The sequence below is a fragment of the Salvia miltiorrhiza genome, chromosome 6 (genome assembly GCF_028751815.1).
Source record: "Salvia miltiorrhiza cultivar Shanhuang (shh) chromosome 6, IMPLAD_Smil_shh, whole genome shotgun sequence".
NCBI classification, from domain to species: Eukaryota; Viridiplantae; Streptophyta; class Magnoliopsida; order Lamiales; family Lamiaceae; genus Salvia; species Salvia miltiorrhiza.
This window is the reverse complement of record NC_080392.1, coordinates 23,551,111-23,571,042: the sequence shown is the minus strand read 5'-3', so window position 1 is coordinate 23,571,042 and position 19,932 is coordinate 23,551,111. Positions and strand designations below refer to the sequence as shown.

The 19,932-nt window shown below is 37.2% G+C and overlaps 1 protein-coding gene across 1 annotated transcript; it reads right to left on the bottom strand.

Moving 5' to 3' along the window:
- Positions 1-10,479: 10,479 nt before the first annotated feature.
- LOC130988914 (subtilisin-like protease SBT1.7) lies at positions 10,480-13,545 on the bottom strand. Its single transcript, XM_057912901.1, has 2 exons — positions 13,334-13,545; positions 10,480-13,106 (listed from the first exon to the last, which is right to left on the bottom strand). Exon 2 carries the CDS (start codon positions 13,040-13,042, stop codon positions 10,760-10,762), a length of 2,283 nt encoding a protein of 760 aa, XP_057768884.1. The 5' UTR covers positions 13,043-13,106; positions 13,334-13,545; the 3' UTR covers positions 10,480-10,759.
- Between the last annotated feature and the right edge of the window lie 6,387 nt (positions 13,546-19,932).

Genomic DNA, 19,932 nt, shown 5'->3' with positions numbered 1-19,932 from the left:
GTAAGGCGGTGGAAGAGAGAAAAGGAAGAGGAGAGAACGGTGGGAGAGAGAGAGAGAGAAGGGGGGGTTTGGCTAGGGTGTATTAGGAAATTAGGATTTTAATTTTTTATAATATTATTAAAATTAAAAATAAATATTATAAAAGTAATACATAACAGTATCAAGACGCTCATATATAACGGTTAAAACAACCGTTATAAAAAAAATGCTCATAGATAACGGTCGGCTTAACGGTTTTGTAATACCGTTATGTATGCAACTAATAGATAACGCAAAAACATAACGCAATTGTTCAAACCGTTATCTATGCATTTAGACAACACTAGATAACGGATTTTCGCAAAACCGTTATCTATTCCTAAAAGTGCGCTCATACATAACGGTTTTTGAAAAAACCCGTTATTTATTCACTGTTATGTATGTAAACTTTTGTAGTAGTGATAAATTTGGAATTTGAGATATACATTATAAATAGTAAAAATTAAAAATTGTCCACTAATTTAATTTCAATAAACTACGCTCCTTTCATTTCATTGATAATGATATTTTTTTGGCAGGTGAATTAAGGAAGAGGTGTTTAGGGTGAAAAGTAAAGTGGACCATTTATAACGAGGAGGTATAAATTAAGTTGGAACCACTTGTTTAGGGTGTAAAGTAAGTTGGACACAAAAATTAACGAGTGTTAGGTGCCTTAATTATTTCTATTTTTGGACTATGTCATTATTAATATGACAAACAAAAAAGGAAAATGTGTCATTACGAATGAGATAAAGGGAATAGTTAATTTTAAAAAATTCGGACAAAATTGCCCTTAAAATAAATGCAGACAAAGATGTTTTCATACTAGTATGAATAGGAAGATTTGCACTAGTCATTCCAAGTAGTAGTACCGGCCAATAGTACATGAATCATGATACACCTGGTATGATTTGTATCATTTGTAGCGCGCAGCGACTTGGTATGACTCGTTGAAATAGTCTCAATTCGTACCAAGTGTACTAGGATGCTGCACACCATGAATCGTACGAATTCATACAAAGTGTACGATATATTTATATTTAATAGAAAATTATTCAAAGTTAATTATATATAGTAGATAATTATACAAAGTTCAAGTAATGACATTTAAGTCTCTTTATGTCAAAATTTGCTAAAAGTTATTAAAATTAAGTTGATGACAAATATTTAATTTTCACTATCCAAATTGCATATTTCACACCGTTAACATATGTGCATATGTATATGTACTTGATTTATGCAAGTTGTTAAGTTTAATGTTTCTTGATACAGAGCTTAACTCATCGATCTAAAAAAAGTAATGAGTCCAACTAAATTATGTCGTAATCAAACACTAATTTACTATGCAAAAATAAGGCATGGCGCACTATTTACTATATAAAGATTATTAGTGCATGATCATCCAAGTGAATTTTGTTGGTATTACGCATGTTGAGGCTTCATTTCCTCAGCAAGAAAAGGGGCACCATTCGAAACAGAATAAAACCCAACAAAAATGAACACCAAATAAAAACTAATTCACAACCAATTACACAAATTTTGGGGGGAAAAAAAGGGAATTTTAAGATGGAAAAGAGGCAGGATGAGAATCAAGGGAAAGGAACTTTAGAAGAGGTGGTGGTAGAGTCAAGTCCGTACACTCAATATAAAGACTTAGAAGACTACAAGCAACAGGGCTACGGTGCTCAGGGCCACCAGCAGCCGCAGCCCCGTCGTGGCGCTGCCAGCTCCACCGATGCTCCCACTCTTGCTGGCGCTGCCGCCACCGACCCTCAAACTCAACTCTCTACCAACCCCACTGATCGAAAAGCCACTCAATAGTGTAAATTTTACACCGTGTGCATCTATTTTACTTTCATCACATAGTTATTTACAATATTGTTACCAACTTTCTATTTATTAATTTGTTTTGAACACACAAACTTTCAAAGAGTGTATTTGTCATTTTGTGTAAAAATGGCTAGTTTTGTTATGTTTTTGTAAGTGTGACTGTATAAGTTTTATAAATTATTTTTATGACTATTTTTTAATTTTCCCCAAAGATTTATGCACTACGTATTCCAAAGAATTTGGTCTACCTTGAAGGGGATAATATATGGCCAAAAACATCAATGGCCAATTTTAATTAAAAAAAAAACTTAAACAAAATATAATCTGACGTTAATAAAATACTTCATTCGTCTATGAAACATCTTCCTAATTTTTTATTATCGTTCGTTCACGAAGCATCTTCCTAGACAATTTTTAGAAATAACTCCAACAACTACCACTCTTACCACTCTTACCATTCTCATATATTTACATCCATTGTTACTAATGGACTCGCCACTTTTGAAAATAAACTCACTAAGTATTATCATTTTTTCTAATTTGTGACACTTTTCTTCACTCACCAAACACAGAACTAATTTCTTTTAAAAGTTGTATCCCTTCTCCTTAAAAAATATTTGGTGGATGAAAACACTATAAAATTAATAAATTAAAATAAATAAATTAGTTAAAATGGCCGAGTTGGCCTGAAGCAACAAATTTAGGTTCCTGAACAAACTTCCAATACTTTGTGTTTTTACATACCATCAATCTACTCAATATCTTTTCAATTTTCTATTTCCGATCGTCCACGAGACATCTTCTTGGTCTATTTTTAGAAATAACTCAACTAACTAACTATCACTCTTACAATTTTCACATATTTACACACATTGCCACTAATGGATATACCAATTTTTATTTTAATTGAGTCATTAGTCATAATCATCACTTTTTCTACTATTATTTTTTCTAATTTGTGGGAGCCTTTTCCAGTCACCAAATATATAACTGTTTTTTTCTAAAACCCCGTGTCCACCCCTTGTGAGAAGTTGTTTCGTGAACGAATGGAGTAATTCGATCTTATTCCTTTATTATCTCTTTTTTCTACATATTGTATTAAAAAATTATTATTGAAAATCAAAATTGCAATTCTTTTTTGGGCAAATAGCGTTAAAATCCCCATACTTTCCCCGTTTTCGCATATTTCCCCTGACTTTAAAAATTCGCGATAGAATCCTTGACTTTTAATCCCGTTCGCGTTTCTCCCCAAAAAATGACCGGCGATATATAGAAATGATGACATGGAGTCCGGAAATCCACGTAGGCTTAAATTCCGGCGTATTAAGCGACGTAGTTTTAGTTAGTAATGTAAAACGTCGTCGTTTTACCTATTTTTGGGTTTTAAATGTCAATCCCACATAGAAATTTAGGGGAAAATTTATTTGGTACAATAATTAGGGTTCTTGTTCATGAGTTCTTCTTCTTCAGCCAAATCCATGTCTTTCTCGTCATCTTCCCGGCGGAACGTCAGCAACGAGGGCCGAGTTATGTGCGGCCATGGACTCCCAGCTTCAATGTACGTCTCCCACACTGAAAAGAATCCGGAGCGCCGATTTTGTACATGCCCTATGGCTCCGGTAAGTTCTCGATGTTCAATTCTTGTTTTGGTGTCAAAATAACATCTACAAGGAAGCACACTTACGGATTAGCCATCGCCGATGATGATGCAATCAGTTGGAACACTTGAAAATGGAGATATCGGACTTTCCTTCTTCCTCAGAAGCCGATGAAGATGACACAGTGTGAGTGACTCTTCGTTTTTTTTACCTTCTTAGTTTTACTTTTTACAAATTGATTTGGTAGGGTTAAATAATTCTGTAGCCAAACGACGACGTTTTTGCTATATTACGTGACTAAGCAATTTTAGTTTAATGACTCAGCAAAATTATGCCACATAAGTGACACATCATTGGAGTTAGTCGCCGGAAAATGAATTAAGGGAAAATTGCGAACTTAATCACCGGTCAAGGATTCTATCGCGAATTTTTAAAGTCAGGGGAAAAATGCGAAAACGGGGAAAGTATGGGGATTTTAACGCTATTTGCCCTTCTTTTTTTAGCCAACACAATTGTAATTTTTATTCCTTTATTCTCTCTCTCTCTTTTTTTTTTCTTTTTTTTTCTAAGTACAAAGTTCTAATGATAATTTAATATATGTCGAATATTTATCGGAAAACAAAATTATAATTCTTATTCCCTAGCTTGTTCCAGTTCAAATCCCTCTCTCATTATTCTGTAGCTTTAAAGTTATTATTAGAAAAAAAAAAAAAAAACTTATAATTCTTATTCCTTCATCATCTTTTTTTTTTCTTTTTTCTTTTTCAACTACGTACAAAGTTTTAATGATAATTTAATAGTTGTCGAATTATTATTTATTTGAAAACAAAATTATAATTCTTATTTCGTTGTTCTCTTCTTTTATTTTTCAAATACAAAGTTCTAATGACAGTTTATAGAAAAACAAAAATATGGAGTAATTTGTATTCCCTTCTTTTTCTTTCTTTGATTTTCAACTACAAAGTTCTCATTATAGTTTTCGAATTATTTTTGTTACCAGCCACTCTGTCAGTTTTGGATCGGATGAAATTTTAATGGTTTATTTCAATATCTTATTTTATATCTTTTCTACAAACATAATTCCGGTGATGATTCTCCTTTTCACGAAAACAAATTGATTACTATTAACAATGTAGTTGAAATCCATAAATCTACATACATCGTAACACTTGTTATATATATCACTCCTTTTTTTATTGAGAGGAATAAGGTATTCGTATTATTAATCCAGATGGGAGTGGAGAATAAAATTCCAATTTTTATAGCATTATATATGAAGGCAGCAAAGTTAATTAGAGTGAAATACTGGATTAGCATGTGGAATGGAGAATGAGAGATCTTTTACATATATGCTTCTTAGCGCAGCCATACCTGAAGCCCAGTAGTCAAAGATAAGTCGGTTGAGGTCCTCATTCCTTAGCAGCACATAAGCCCATTATATTTGTAGGGATATGGTGCTGTCTCATATTCATATGCTCAGTAGAAACAAGATTAAGAGGAGGGTGTTAATTTGATTAAGTTTATTTTAAAGAGTTTATATATTTTTTACCCTCAAAAAAATAAAAAATAAAAGAGCTTATAAGTTTTGGGATCTTATAAGATGTAGTTTCATAAGAGCTTATAAGTTGTCAAAGTTTTTGGATAATTAAGCTTATAAATTAGAGAGAGAATTTTAGTTAGAGAGATGAAATTAGAATGATATGTACGTTGAATTATTTTTGTAAAATGAGTGTTACTTATAAGACAATGAGAAAATAAATTGGGATAGAGGAAATTATTTTTGGGGAGCTTATAAGCTCCTAGAATTTAATTCTACAGCTTATAAGCTTTTTAGGATATTATTTTACCAAACACTTTAAAAGAGTTGTGAAGTTGTAATCTTCATAAACGCGCTTTTAGTTATGTGTTTAAGTGAAAGGCTGTTTTATACCAGGGACTTATCTGCAAATATGCGGATTGTTTCAGTTAAGCCGAGTCATGCATGAATCTTGCATGGGATCTCTGATCAAGATCTTAGGTGCTTCAATGGTGGTGATTTGGTTCTAGCTTATTCATATAAGGCTTCCAGATTGCGCGTGAATGAGTAGTTGCGGTTTTTCTTATTCATTCATTGTATGAGAGAAAATCATAGAGAGAGCAAAATAGAGAGAAAAATGAGTTGAGAGCTTTTCTTGTTTGAGAGAGTGTTCTTGCCTAAATCTGTATTGCTTGATTCTTCACTTTGATTCAATAAAGATTTTTAGTTGAACCGCGTGGATGTAAGTTCATTCGTGAACTGAACCACGTAAAGATCTCGCGTCTTTTACTTGTTATTGTTCGATTCTTGCTTACTTTGAATTGTTCAATCTTGAGCTAGAATTTACATTTGGCGCCGTCTGTGGGAACCGAGGAAAAGGCGAATCTTGGCGGATTAGATCGATGGCGATGTACGAAATTGAGAAGTTCAATGGGAAAAATGATTTTGGTTTGTGACAAATCAAAATGAAGGCGATTATGACATCGCAGGATTTAGCGGCCGCATTGAAGGTGAAGATACCTGAGACCAGCGGCGATGATGCGAAGAAGGCTGATAAAATGGATATATTCGAGAAGGCGCATTTAGCTATCATCTTGTGTCTTGGGGATAAGAAGTTGCAAGAGAAAGTGTTGCAAGTGTAGGAAAAAACTCGAAGATTTGTATCTTCAGAAGAGTCTTGCGAGTTATTATCTTAAATGAGAGAGTTGAGAAGTGAAAATTTTAATGAGCAAGAGAGAAATTAATCTTTGTTGAAGAGAAAATCTTATATTCTGGAACAAAATGAAAAGTTTATAACATCTTATATTATGGAAATGAGGAAGTATAATTTAGAATGAGATCTCGAAAAATTATTATTCCCTTCGTCCATGAAAGAACTTCCTAGGAGGGAGTGGCACGAGTGTTAAGAAAAAAATGTTGTTGAGTGTAAGAGTGGATAAAAAGTAGTTGAGTGTATTGGGAGTGGTGAAAAGATGTTATAATTAATATTGAGAGTTGTGAAAAGTGAAAAAGTAAGAGTAATTATAAGTGGTGGGGTATAGTTCAAAAACCAGGGGGTTTAGCCCACTGGCCACCGGGTCCTCACTTAAGTGAAGTGACCCGGGTTCGATCCCTCTTGGGAGCGAATTGGAGATTGGAGATATAAGGTGGATTTGGTGAATGGAGAGATAAGGTGGTTCTTGGAGTGGATGGGGGAACTAACTACTAACATCTAACATGACTTTGCCCGATCAAAAAAAAAAGTTCAAAAATAGGTAGGAAGTTCTTTTGTGGACATCCCTAAAAGGAAATATAAGAAGTTCTTTCGTGGATGGAGGAAGTATTTCTTAATTTATATTAATAATATGCATATACGATTTTATTATATACAGTTTTGATTTATCACCATGAAGATTATTGATAATCCAATATCTAGATATCTTGGGTAGTGGTAATTTAATCTTGAGACGTGCAGTTATATAATTATATAAAATTGTGTCTCGGTGTGTCAAGTTGATTATATCCCCTTGAAGTGCTCATAAGGTTTATAATACTAGAAACCCGACGGGTTAAGCTAATTCCAGGTATGACGAGCCAATTTTTCGTGCTTTTTTTTTTGTGTGTCGTTTAGGCCTAGATCGAGTCTTGTTTTCATTTGTTTTGTGTCTTTTTGTGTTTGGGAGGACACATGTTGGGCAAGAGGACAAGTGGATGGATCTTGGGCAACAAATCTCAACAATCTTTATTGTGCCCAGAAACTAGTTTGCATAAACGTGGCCCAAGGCCCACTAAAACTTCTATATAAAGATGCACACTCATGTGGCCAGAGGAGAGCTAGAACACCATACACGAATTCCAGTCATTCCTCACACTTTTACCACTTAGCTTTGTATTTCTATTTTTGATGAGAGTCTAGCCAAGGAAGAAACAAGCTCTTTGGATACCATTTTATTTTTATATTATGTTTTTATTTTCTTTTAGCAGCATTAGTGTTGTCCAAAGATTGATTTTATTTTGAACATCTATTTCAATTCAACTATATTTTTTTATTTTATTTCTTTTGTGTTATTTTATTTAATTGTGTTTAGGTAATTATTTAATTTGGTTTGAACTAAAATCGGGTTAAGTATGAGCATGTAAAATAGTGAGGTCTAGTCTGGGTAAAGTAGTTGTGCGTGTTTTCCCGAAGCAATAGGTCTGAATTCAATATAACTTGATCAAACTTAGAATATTAAGTGGTCGATAATGTTCTGGGAAAGATCGGGTTACAAACATTAAGCGGGTAAAAGTGTGGAGATCTCTCACTATGTATAGTGTGACTGGTGTGGGCGGTGGTAGTATGCTTTTGGGTATGCTTGTGACCATTTGGGTCTACTGGGAGTTAATGCATTCTAGGCATACCCACGCAACTCAAGTTTTGACGTGGAAAAACTACGAGGGCAGACGGGAGAAACAAACCAATTCAACCCAAAATGTAGGGCACGAATGAGGGGTGGATGAGTATGTGTTCATGACACCGTGACAATGGGGGAACATCTCATTTATCAAACGACCTATAACCAATGATACATGGGCATATCGAATACATTATGCACAAACCATGTTATTTTTCAATTTTATTTTTATTTTATTTTATTTCAACTTTTTGTTCCTAACGCTCTGACCAAAGCGTGCTCACCGCTCTGATCAGAGCGCAACTCAAGTGATTGACAATGACATTGTGACAAGAGAGTAGAATACACCAACTCCTTGTTGGATCGATCATGCCATTAGAGAAACCTAGCTGTGGGCATAGGAAACTATAAATTTATTTCCACAGAGTCTACAACGACAAGTTCCGTCAAATTGGTGTCGTTCTTGGGGAGTTGTATTTCTAGTATTTCTTCTTATTTTTTTCTTTCTTTGTTTTTGTTTAAGCCTAACTTGGCAAGTGAAGGCGTGAGGAAGGTACCCAAGTTCCGACACGGCTCCGTCAAATCGACGTTGTTGTTGGGGAATTGGGTTTTTCAGTATTCGTCTCTCGCTTTGACCAAGACAAACGAATCAGGGCAAGATGATGAGCTATTAGCCTATGGATCAAAGGTTGAAATCCAAAATTGATGAACTATGTAACACCATAAATTTGATTAATATCATGATGATAGAATCATTCAAATAAAAAGAAAGTATCATAAGGTTGTGATGTGATAATAATTTTTCATTTAAAACATGGAGAGAAAATATGAAATAAAAAATATGGGAATTGAACCATTCAAATATTATAAAATTTTCCCTATCTTCAATTATGATATGTTTGCAATAAAGAGGACGCAGGTGAAATAATCATCAACCATAACATGTTTTTTGTTTTTCAAAAATAGCAGTTAGGTGATAATAAGTCTTGGACAGGAAAGAAGAAATCACCACCTCCACAATGTTCGCATATTCTGGCAATCAACAACAAAAGTGTTAGTATTAAATACTCCATGTTACAATACATATATATACATATATATATTTTTCTTTTTTTGTTTAATGTTTGGTTTCAGAATCATGGGTGTCCTGTGAGAGGCAGGCAAAACCATGCATTAACCCATGTGCTCCATCCATATATCTATCTCCACTAAAATCATTTATTTCCCTTTTCCCCTCAACCACTCAAATATTTATATCATCACTATAATTTCAATGTGAGAATCATGAGACTCCATTTGCAAATTAAATGAGCATAGCACACACATAATTGAATAGTTGAATCTTGTCCTTTGCTCACATTTCCCGACAAATTTGTCACAGATCGATCATGTCCCCTCTCCCTCACCAATTATTGATATATATTCGCTTTATTATGCATTGTGGATTCCTTAATTTGGACCTCCACAGTTTGAATTTTGAGATCATCCATCATTAAACGCACTAACACATAAGTCAAACAAGTAGTAGTTGTTTTTTCTTTAATTAGACAATCTGGTGTTTATTTGAACCATAAATCTATGCAGCCACATTGTGGCCACCCACACACTAGTATAATAAAGAAAATCTTTATTTATTTAATTTATTTTTTAAAATAAAAATAGGATTTAGTTATTTTACTATATTCTCTATATTATACTTATTTTTTTTAAAATTTTTTTGCATTTATTATTTTTAATTTATTTTTTAATAAAAATAAAAAGTTACCAAAAAATTACAAAAAAATAATTACAATGTAGAGAATATGATAAAATAACAAAATCTTATTTTTATTTTAAAAAATAACTTAAATAAATTAAATTATTTTTTATTTAGATAAATTGTGGGTGGCCACAATGTGGCTGTTTAGCATTACTCTTATTTGAATTGCCGCTACATGGGCATCATTATATTCAATTCACGTAACATAATTGTCAAACTATTTTCTTGCTCGCTCTAACAGGTCCAAGTGATGTTCGGTTTTTTGAATTTTTTTATTTATTTATAAAATTTATAAATAAAAATAAAAATTATGACTTAAAGTCTTAGCCTATCTTTTATGAAATAAATGATTTTAAATAATTTCAAGCTAATTCAATCTCGAATAATTTCAAAACAATTCAATCGTGAGAAATCAAACTTGCCCAAAATATTACTATTTTATTTATTAGCATTCATTACCAAATATTGGTCCAACAAGTATACCAAGAAGATGTTGAACACTGCTAATAAAATTTTGACTATGATTTGAGGATGTGTTTGTTAGAAGAGTATTTGACAATATAGAAATGATGCTATTTTTAAAAGGCTCCTACTAAAGGTCGACAATATTGTAAAATAAATCAAAATTCAATCGTGGAAATAGTTTGGAACTTTCATTTGATTACTCAATTCATAATTGATGTTATTTCTCATTTGCGCGTATCATGTATATTCTGAAATAATGTAACTTTGTATTTAGATCCTAATGTAAGGATTTCAAATACCCATTATGCATGTTTTTATGAGTAATTTTCTTAGTTTTCAAAATAAAATTTGTAAAATTAATAATAGAGAAAGGAAGAAAAAGAGAAGCAACAACGCACTAATGTTTTCCACTTAGTGATATTGGAAGAAACAAGGTTGTCCATTTCTGAGATAATATACTAGTATGTTACATTAAGGCATTGTGTGACATCCAAGAACTGTACAGTTACCAAGAAATCAAAACACCTTCGTCTCCCCAATATTTCCAATTTCGCATGCCCCCTGCCCCCATTTCAAAATACTAAAATATTAATCAAAACCCAAACAAGGTTTAATTTTAAACAACATACCATAATTTTAATTAAGCCAACAAAAACCCACACGCTTAGTGCGAGTTAATTACTTTCCTTTTCCCCCAAATTTACACCCAAGTAATCGCGACGGGACTCCCCACCACGCGCTTCCCGTCCGACCACTCAATCCGGCCAAATCCATTCGCACTGGACGGCCTCGCCGCCGCGCTGAACGTCACGGTGTACGATTTCTTCTCCTTGCTTTGACCGAAAGTCAAACTCTCCGGATCCACCGCGATCTTCACCGAATCGTCTGACGTCACGGACACCTTGTACGTCCCAGGGGGGCCCACGTTGGTCAACGTTCTCGTGTGCCTGACCACACTGGATCCCCCCTGCGCCGGGAGGGTTAGGGCAAACGAAGGGTAATTTAGGTCATTCACGCTGTACGATTTTCCCGCCACGCAGCTGTAGTTCCTCCTGGCGAGGCTGTTGATTTGCGCGGCGGTGTAATTCAAGGCGCACAGGAAATTCAAGTAATCCTCCGCGTCCAGATCGTAGACCAACCCGGGATTAAGGGCGGATACGGGGTCCACGTGTCCGGCGCCTTGATCGTACGCTGTGGCCGGCTTCCCCGTGGACACGTCCTGGATCACCTTCCCGTTCTTGTAGGCCGTGTAAGCCGTCGTCATCAGCGCCGACCGGATCGCTGCTGGGCTCCACTCCGGGTGCGCCGCCTTCAGCAGAGCCGCCAGCCCGCTCACGTGCGGGCACGACATCGACGTGCCGGAGATGATGTTGAAGCCCACGCGCCGCCCGTCCTCGGCTAAGCCCGTGGGGCCCACCGCCCCCGACCACCCGGCTAGGATGTTCACCCCCGGCGCGATCAGGTCCGGCTTCAGAATCTCCGGCGTGATCGAATTCGGCCCGCGCGAGCTGAACGCCGCCACCACGGGCGACGGCTCGATCCCCAATTTCGTCCCCTCGAACAGAACCGTCGCCGTTGGATTGGAGTCGGAGAACAAGTATTCCTTAATCGCGTTCCCCGTCGTCTCGCCGACGCCGGTGGCGGGGAGTAGGTGCGCGTCCGCCACCAGCTCGTCGCCGTTGGCGGCGGTGTTGGCTAAAACCATGCCGAGCCCTCCCGCCTCTTTCACCACCGACCCCTTCTGAACCCGAGGGTTCACGCCGCGGTCGCACAGCACGATTTTCCCGCGCACCGTTTCCGGATTTAGAGATCCCGTCATGCATAGATTACCGTTGGTAGCATTGCTCACGTTTCCGGCGTAGACAAACGGGAGCAATTTTCCCGGCAGAGCGCCGCCTTTGAACAGCGAGACGCCGGAGAAGTTCTTCCCGTTCCCGAGGCTGACGAAGGCCGGGAAGTCGCGGTCGAGCGTCCCGGCGCCGACCGTGGTGATCCACGGCGCCACGTTGGACAGGCTGTAGGAGCTCGGACCCGCGTTGCCGGCGGAGCAGGACACGAAAATCCCCTTCTCCATGGCGGCGAAGGCTCCGACCGCGACGCTGTCCCTGTAAAAATCGGACATTCCACCGCCGAGCGACAACGAGAGCACGTTCACGTTGTCGTCGATTGCTTTATCCAGCGCAGCGAGAATATCGGAGCTGAAGCATCCACCGATCCAGCAGACTTTGTAAACCGCAACCCTAGCCCTCGGCGCCATCCCGCGCGCCGTGCCGGAGGCGTAACCGAACAAGCTTGCGCCCGAGACGACGGATCCGGCGGCGGTGGTGGAAGTGTGCGTGCCGTGGCCGTCGTCGTCGCGCGGCGATCTCGATTCCTTGGATTCATCAATCGGTCCGAGAGTGGCTTCGTATCCTCTAGCAAAGTACCTCGCTCCGATCAATTTCTTATTGCAATTGGATTTGGTGAAATTCGTTCCGATCTCGCATTCACCTCTCCACGAACTAGGCACCGAGCCGAAGCCGGTGTCGTCGAAGCTGGGGCTCTCGGGCCAGACGCCGGTGTCGAGGACCCCAACGACGATGTCGCTGGCAGAATCAGATTCCAGGAACATGGCGGCGTTCTGGTCGAGACCGAGGAAGGAAGGGGTGCGGGTTGTGTGGAGTTGGTATCTCAATTCGGGTAGGACCGAGAGGATACCGGGTCGGGCCTCCATGGCCCGGGCTTCCTCGGGGGTGAGGCGCGTGGAGAAGCCGTGGACCGCGTTGGTGTAGGTGTAGAGGATCGCCGCCGACGCGGACACCGATTTCAGCGACGCGTCGTACCAGTGCGTATGGTCAAGGAACTCGGCCGGCATCTCCGACTTGGCCATGTGAACAATGTAGGTCTCCTTCTTCTCCTCCGCCGCCGCCGCCACGTGGAGAATGAGTGGCAGAAGCAGCGCAGCCACCGAAAATGGCGGAATTCTGATGTTTCTGATCGCCATTTTTAGTGTTGGGAAGAAATGTGTGCGGAGAATTGGTGCTAAATAGTGGGGGAAACTACTACAGCTGGAGCAACAAATGTGAAACCATGCAGGATCGGTTAGTGGGGCCGCTTTCTCATTGTCTTATTTATATGCATGATTGAATTGCCCAAAAAAAAAAAGAAAGATTGGCAAGTAGAGAGAGAGTTCCATGTTTATCCTTGAAATAAATATATTACTCCATAAAACAAGATACACATAAAGTGTGTACATGTGAGTGGAATTTGGAAACATATGCATGTAAATTTTTACCTTTGTTCACGTGTGCACAGGCTTTAATCCCTCTTGAAGAAATTATTCTACTACAAACACACTCTTTTTTCCCACTCTTCTTTTTATGTAGAGAATAAAAGAGGAGAAAAGTTGATGATTCATTGTTTTTTGCCAACTCACACAATCATTTTCATATTCGAAATTTTGATGGCTCGATGTTTCTTCCTCTGGTTAATGGAATGCTGCTTAATTTAATGGGGGAAGATGGGAAAAAAATGAAATCTTGATTATCAAGTTTGGATTAGTTTGGTGACGGGTCGCTGTAAATTGTGGAGATTTATTCAGCGGAGTGGGTGGGTTGACAGACGTGGAACCGCTTTCCAATTCTAACTTCCAACCTAAATAAATATTTCCCTTTTATTTCCTTTTTTCTTTTTATCCAATTACGTATTACTATACGTTTTTGGTTTCTTGTGTGTGTACATGCAAATTGACGTCTCATATTGTGGAATATGCTTATATATTTTCTTGTATTAGTGAATGATGATTTGAAGTATACGATAAGTACATGCCCTTTTACTGGGAATTCGATCAGGATGTTGGACGTCAATTCGGCCGGCGTGTGTTACTCGTTATATTATATGATTAATACACTTGGTAATTTTTAGTAGAACAATATTACGGTTTTTTTTTTTTTTGCGTAGTTATGGGTTTCTTTTATGGCATTAGACTTGATAAATACGTAAATGGATAACGATGTAATGCGAAATATTGATAAAATTGTAAAAGATGATATTTTTTTATTTTATTTTTTAATTCATGAAAATCCACAATGGCCACTTTCAATTTATATTAAGCAAACCCATGTTTTTGTGTAATTGACTTATTACAAATCATGATGTTCCTTTCTTTTTATTTCCTTAGGGGTGCCTTCTCTTACCTTACAAATATCTATAACCTCACCGTATGATTTACGTCGAGGAGTCTAGCGCAACAAGTCGGATCTTTATCGTGCTAAGGTTTTGCATGAATTGAAACTAATTAAGAACTTTTTAAAGCAAAATATAGTAGATTTTTAAATTCCCTTCACAAGTTGCAATAATTTTTAGATATTTTGGAAGATGTATGTCAGGTGTGGGGGGACTAACACAAGTGGGCCTTGTGCGAATTATTGAAGTTAGGCCTTTTATTATTGATTTTTAAAAATAATTTTATTAATTAAATTATATTTTCTGGTTAAGTTGCATGGTAAAGATATAAAATATGTTGTGCTTTTTTTTCTTTTCAATCCTGATGTTTTGGGCTCTTGAATTTGATCTTTCCACAATCACAAAATTATAATCCACAACTTCAATCACCTTGTTAATTTGAAGGTAAAAAGATCAAAATAACCATATCTATATGAATCTTATCTTTCGAGGCAGAACCTCAAACTACGCCTGAAAGATGTTACACAATATTGCAATAATGATCCAACTTATTGTTTTATTTTAATAATTAGTATAGAGTCTAGAGATGTAGATAAGTACTGCACTAGGGGTTTGAGTTGCCACAATTAAAGTAAGCATAACTCGTACACACTAAAGATTAAAATTCATTTACTTTCAATACATAGTTATTAATATGAGATATATTCGTGACGAGTATTGATGAATCCGTACTGTAATAAATTAATATCGCTCATAGGGAGTGATTTTTGGACACAAGGTGTCTTAGACACCTTAATTAAATTCGGTTTTTGTTTGATGTTTAATTTGGTTGATTTTTTGTTATTTAGTAATTTGTCTAAAATATCATTTCCAAAAATATATTCAATCGATTTTGTTATTATTTTCAATTTTATTATATTTTTATATTAAAAATTAGTGAACTTGAAAAAAAATATAAAAATAAAAAGTAATAACAAAATCGGTTGAATATATTTTTGAAAATAATATTATAGACGACAAATCACTAGATAGCAAAAAATCGGTCAAATTAAACATCAAGAAAAAATTGATTTTTTATGAAGGTGTATAAGACACCTGGTGTCCAAAAATCTTTTCCCAACCCATCACTAAAAAACAAAAATATTGCTCGTACCTAACTATATCCACAATCCACATAATTGGATTATGATATTTTGTTTCTTGGACAAGTGCAGAAGCCCTTACAACTTATTCATGTAGCAAATCAGAATCTTTCAAAAAATATTTACTGCTAAAAGTTGCAAACTTTTAATTAGATAGTCATTTCTTCGATAAAGTTATCCTCAACATTGGAACCAATGAAGTTGAATATTTATTGCAAAAACACAATTTAATAATCACACGGAAACAATTTCTTAGAACAGATGAATGTAAAAATATTCAATATTTTCCGTTATTAAAAGAGAAAGAAAGATGTGACCATGTCCTATATAATAATATTTCACGGGAAAAGGCGAAGAGGAAAGGTTCACGTGAAGCACTTTAGAGTAGGGATAAAATAGGTCTGTTGATGAATATTGATATAATCTTCGAAACTTTAACTCTAATTTTTGTCAATATTAATAGTACTTGGAATTAGGGGCGGCTGTGATGTTGAAATATGTGGCCTTTAAAAATAAGAATGGTCCCTATCAATATCATCCACCGTCACTCTTTTCTTACCACCTTATCAATTTTTTTTTCTTAAGTTAATGCACTTCTAATTCCTACGGACTAGAAACCTTTTTTCATCATTTCTATAATTTACTTTAGTTTAATGGCGTAAAATATCCATTGAAGGTAATGCAATTTAAATATTTTCATTCCTTTTTATTTTGGATCATCAGCAAAATATCTTTTCAATTTATTTTTGAAAATAATTACATTTACTATTATTCTTATAATCTTCATTTTATGTTATACTCATTTTTCATTCATCAAATACATAATTAACTATTATTAAAATTCGTGTCACCCTCCCTTAAGAAGATGTTTGGGGACGGTGGGAATAACTAATTTTTAAATTAAATTGATTAAATTGTTTTTACTAATTCTTGTACAAATTGCTGCAAACTCTCTCTCTCTCTCTCTCTCTCTCTCTGTTTTCAATTATTTCTCTCTTTGTTCTCTAAGCTCCCTGAATCTCACTTATTTCGATCTCTCGTTTATTTGTCCGGCAGCGGTGGAACTGGAGGCAACAATATTATCAGCTATTTCTCTCTCTTGTTTTGCTATTTATCTCTTGTTGCTCTGTTGATTATCCTCTCTCTTCTATCTCGGTAGTGTGGTGACGGCTTTAATTTTATCTGGCGACGTGGTTTGGTGCAGAGGCATCCTTAATTATATTCAGCGATTGTAACGCCCCATTTTTCTTCAATGAAAATCTTAGCAAAAATTTTAAAGTTAGATCATTAACTAGCTATGCCCGGAGGAAATTTTTTTTTTTTTTTTTAAATACTAACAAAGTTATTTCAAAACTTTACTGATTGAATTTACTTAATATTGTACGCATTGCATATGAACTATGATGCACAGATTCTCCAAAAAATAGCACATTGCAGTATCAGATACGCGCAGGAGGCGGGTGCGGGTGCGGGTGCGATTAGTGTGGGATTGGATTCGCCACGTGGAGAATCACCAAAAAAAATTGGATTCGCGAATTGGGTGCGCCAACCTCGCGAATCCGATGGTTGGCTTCGCTAGCCGCTGCGGTCGTCGGATTTCAGAGGGCGGCGGCGACCTCCTGCCGTTGCTCAATCAGACTGAGACAGAGATGAGGGGGGTGAGTAAGAGGCGAGTGTGTCCGAAGAGGCAGCGCTTCAAACGACGGCGGCGGTGACGGTTCCTCGCCGTGATTCCGCAGGGAAAGAAGCATGAGGGAGGTGGCGCGACCTTGGCTATGTCCTCGTGTGTGTGGGTGTGCGATTGAGGGAAAGAGAGAGAGAGGGGGGTCAGAGAGAAGAGAGAGGCCGAGGGGGAGAGGGTTGACGCCGACCTCGCCGCCACCGGAGGATGAGAGCAGCCGTGAAAGAGGGAGAGTGTGTGTGTGTGAGAATGTGTGTGGCTGACTGTGTGTGAGTGAATGTGTTTTAGTGTGTGTGTATTAGGTTAAAAGAGAGGGTTTGGTCTTGGGCCCTTTGATTTATTATAATGGACTTGGGTTTCTACTTAATTGCTTGGGCCCTTAGTTTTATTAAAAAGGAATTTGATGGTCTACGAAATTTTGGCCTTTAACAAATTTTAGTTCTTTGAATGGTCATATATATATATATATATATATATATATATATATATATATATATAGGGGAGGGCTAGAATAAAAACACTCTTAAGTGTATAAAATATAAATGATTTTCAGCCCTTAGATCATCAAGATCTACGGTTGATTCGTAACCCTGTTGGATGAATTCGTGGTCCTGAGTTCGAATCCCAAAGGTAACAAAAATTTATTTTTCGCAATTCGTAACTCTGTTGGATAAATTCATACGTGTTCTACATAAAATTCGTACATTAAGAAACGTTTATATTTTATACACTTAAGAGTGTTTTTATTCTAGCCCACCGCTATATATTATATAACACAAACATATCCTTCACGAATCACACCCTATAATTTTTAAAAATTAGTATCCCCGCACCCGAATCGTATCGCTCTCGCACCCACCCCCTCGCACCTATGCAACATAGCATATGAATCTAGAAATATTAAGTGACTGTGTTATTAAATTTTTTTATGAGAAAGAACTGATGCTAGACTATTTTTATTAATACCAAATTATAATTAATTTGATTAAGAAAACGACGTGGTTTTATAAGGAAATAACATCTGAGCATCTTCAAATAAAAAATTAAGGGATTCATTTGTCATTTTCAACAATTTAGGGCTCCCAATAAAGATAGTCATGTCCATGGACAGCAACTCACGCTCATCCTCGAATTCTCGAATGGCACACGAAATCCAGCAACAAATTTGCAAGTATGAGAGAGGAATTTTGACTTAGATTATTTCATAGTAAAAGAGGAATTTTAAATATATAGGAAACAAAGTCGTTTCGTTTAAAGCCTATACAACATCGTTTCATTTGTGATCCACAGTGACGACACAATGGCACTATTATGCTTGTTTAGTCCTATTTTGTGATGTTTATATGGGTGTTTAGGTGTGTTATGAGTTTATATTTTTGGTCTCGTTCACTCCAATAATTGATTGATTTGAGCTGATGTGCTTATTTTGTTGTCTCAGGATTGAATGCTCTAATTGATTAATTAGTGAAAAAATATGAAGTTCGAATTTGGGTGGTTAGTCTTCACAAGAATTGTAGCTCGTCTCGATAGGAGTCCGTAGACGAAAACGGATTCAAATTCCGACTTGTAATAAGGGAGAACGGACCAACACAAAAACATCGCGCAGTGCAGTCCGGGCGTGGGTACCCTGCGGGCGATGGGTGCTCCCCGCGGCCGAGTGGCGCTATCTACTCGCCCGAGCAGCCTATTTCCTCGCCCGAGCAGCCCATCCCCGTGCCCGAGGCCTTCTCCCCTCGCCCGCTGGCCATTTTACTCGCCCGAGCACTTTTCCCCTCACCCGTGCATCATTTCCATCGCCCGAGAGCCTTACTCCCGCGCCCGAGCTTCAAGGCCAGCGCCCGAGGGCTCCTCCACGCCTGAGATTCCCATCGCCCGAGGCCCAGCTAGCGGGCGAGCTCATCCAGCGACTGAATGCAAGGCCCAGCGGCCGAGCTTCTCTCTCCAATGCTCACTTCTTTTGTTCCAATTAGAGAATGCCACGTGTCCAAATTCAGTAATTAAAGGAGAAAAGACATATTTTACATTTGGGGAGTATAAAAGGAGCGGAATTCTCATTCCCTAGGTTACCAACTCTCATACTTACACTTTTTCCCAGATGTAGTTCTAGCCATCATTCCAGACACCAGTTTCTTAGTTAGGGTTTACTGCTTTCATTCTTAATTTCTACGCCTAGAGTAATTCAGTAGTTAGAGATTCTTTTTCAGTTATCATCAATTACTGTAAGTTTCTATTTATTGCCTAGATAAACTTTGGATTTATGATTTCAATACAATAGTTGTTATTTCTTTCCGGATGCTCTTTAGATTTATTCTGCTTAATAATTTCGTTCTTTGTCTAGATAATTGTTATTTATATTGCGCAATTAGTTTAATGAATTATTGCTTTTTCCTCAAGAACCCTAGAGTAGATTTCCATGCTTTTTATTCTTGCGTATTATTTTAGTTCTTGCCTAAATAGTTTTACTTGCTTTATTTATTGCCTAGATAATTTACATGCTTTATTTCAATTACGCGCTAGATAAGAGAGAGAGTCAGCCCCTAAAATCTTGATTAGAGTGTTTAGGTTTATTTTCTGTTATCTGTGTGCAACACGAGAGAACACCCTGTTTAGTCTTCCTTGAAAGACGACTTGGGTTAGCTTATTCCACTACAATTTACCTCGTACGATTGCGAGTCAATTCAATAGGTGTTTTGAGTTGAGTCAAATTTTGGCGCCGTTGCCGGGGAAGGCTTTAGGCGTTTAATTGTGTTGCTTTGTTTTCAGTGTTTATAATTAATACTCCCTCCGTGCCAACGAAAGTGGTGCGCTTCTTTTCGGCACAACATTTAAGGATAATAAGATTGTAATGTAAAGGTGTGTGGGGCCACATTGTTTGTAGTGCAAAAT

What these genes read in the sequence shown, in the direction of transcription:
- LOC130988914 (XM_057912901.1), bottom strand. Translation starts at nt 13,042, where the DNA reads ATGGCGATCAGAAACATCAGAATTCCGCCATTTTCGGTGGCTGCGCTG.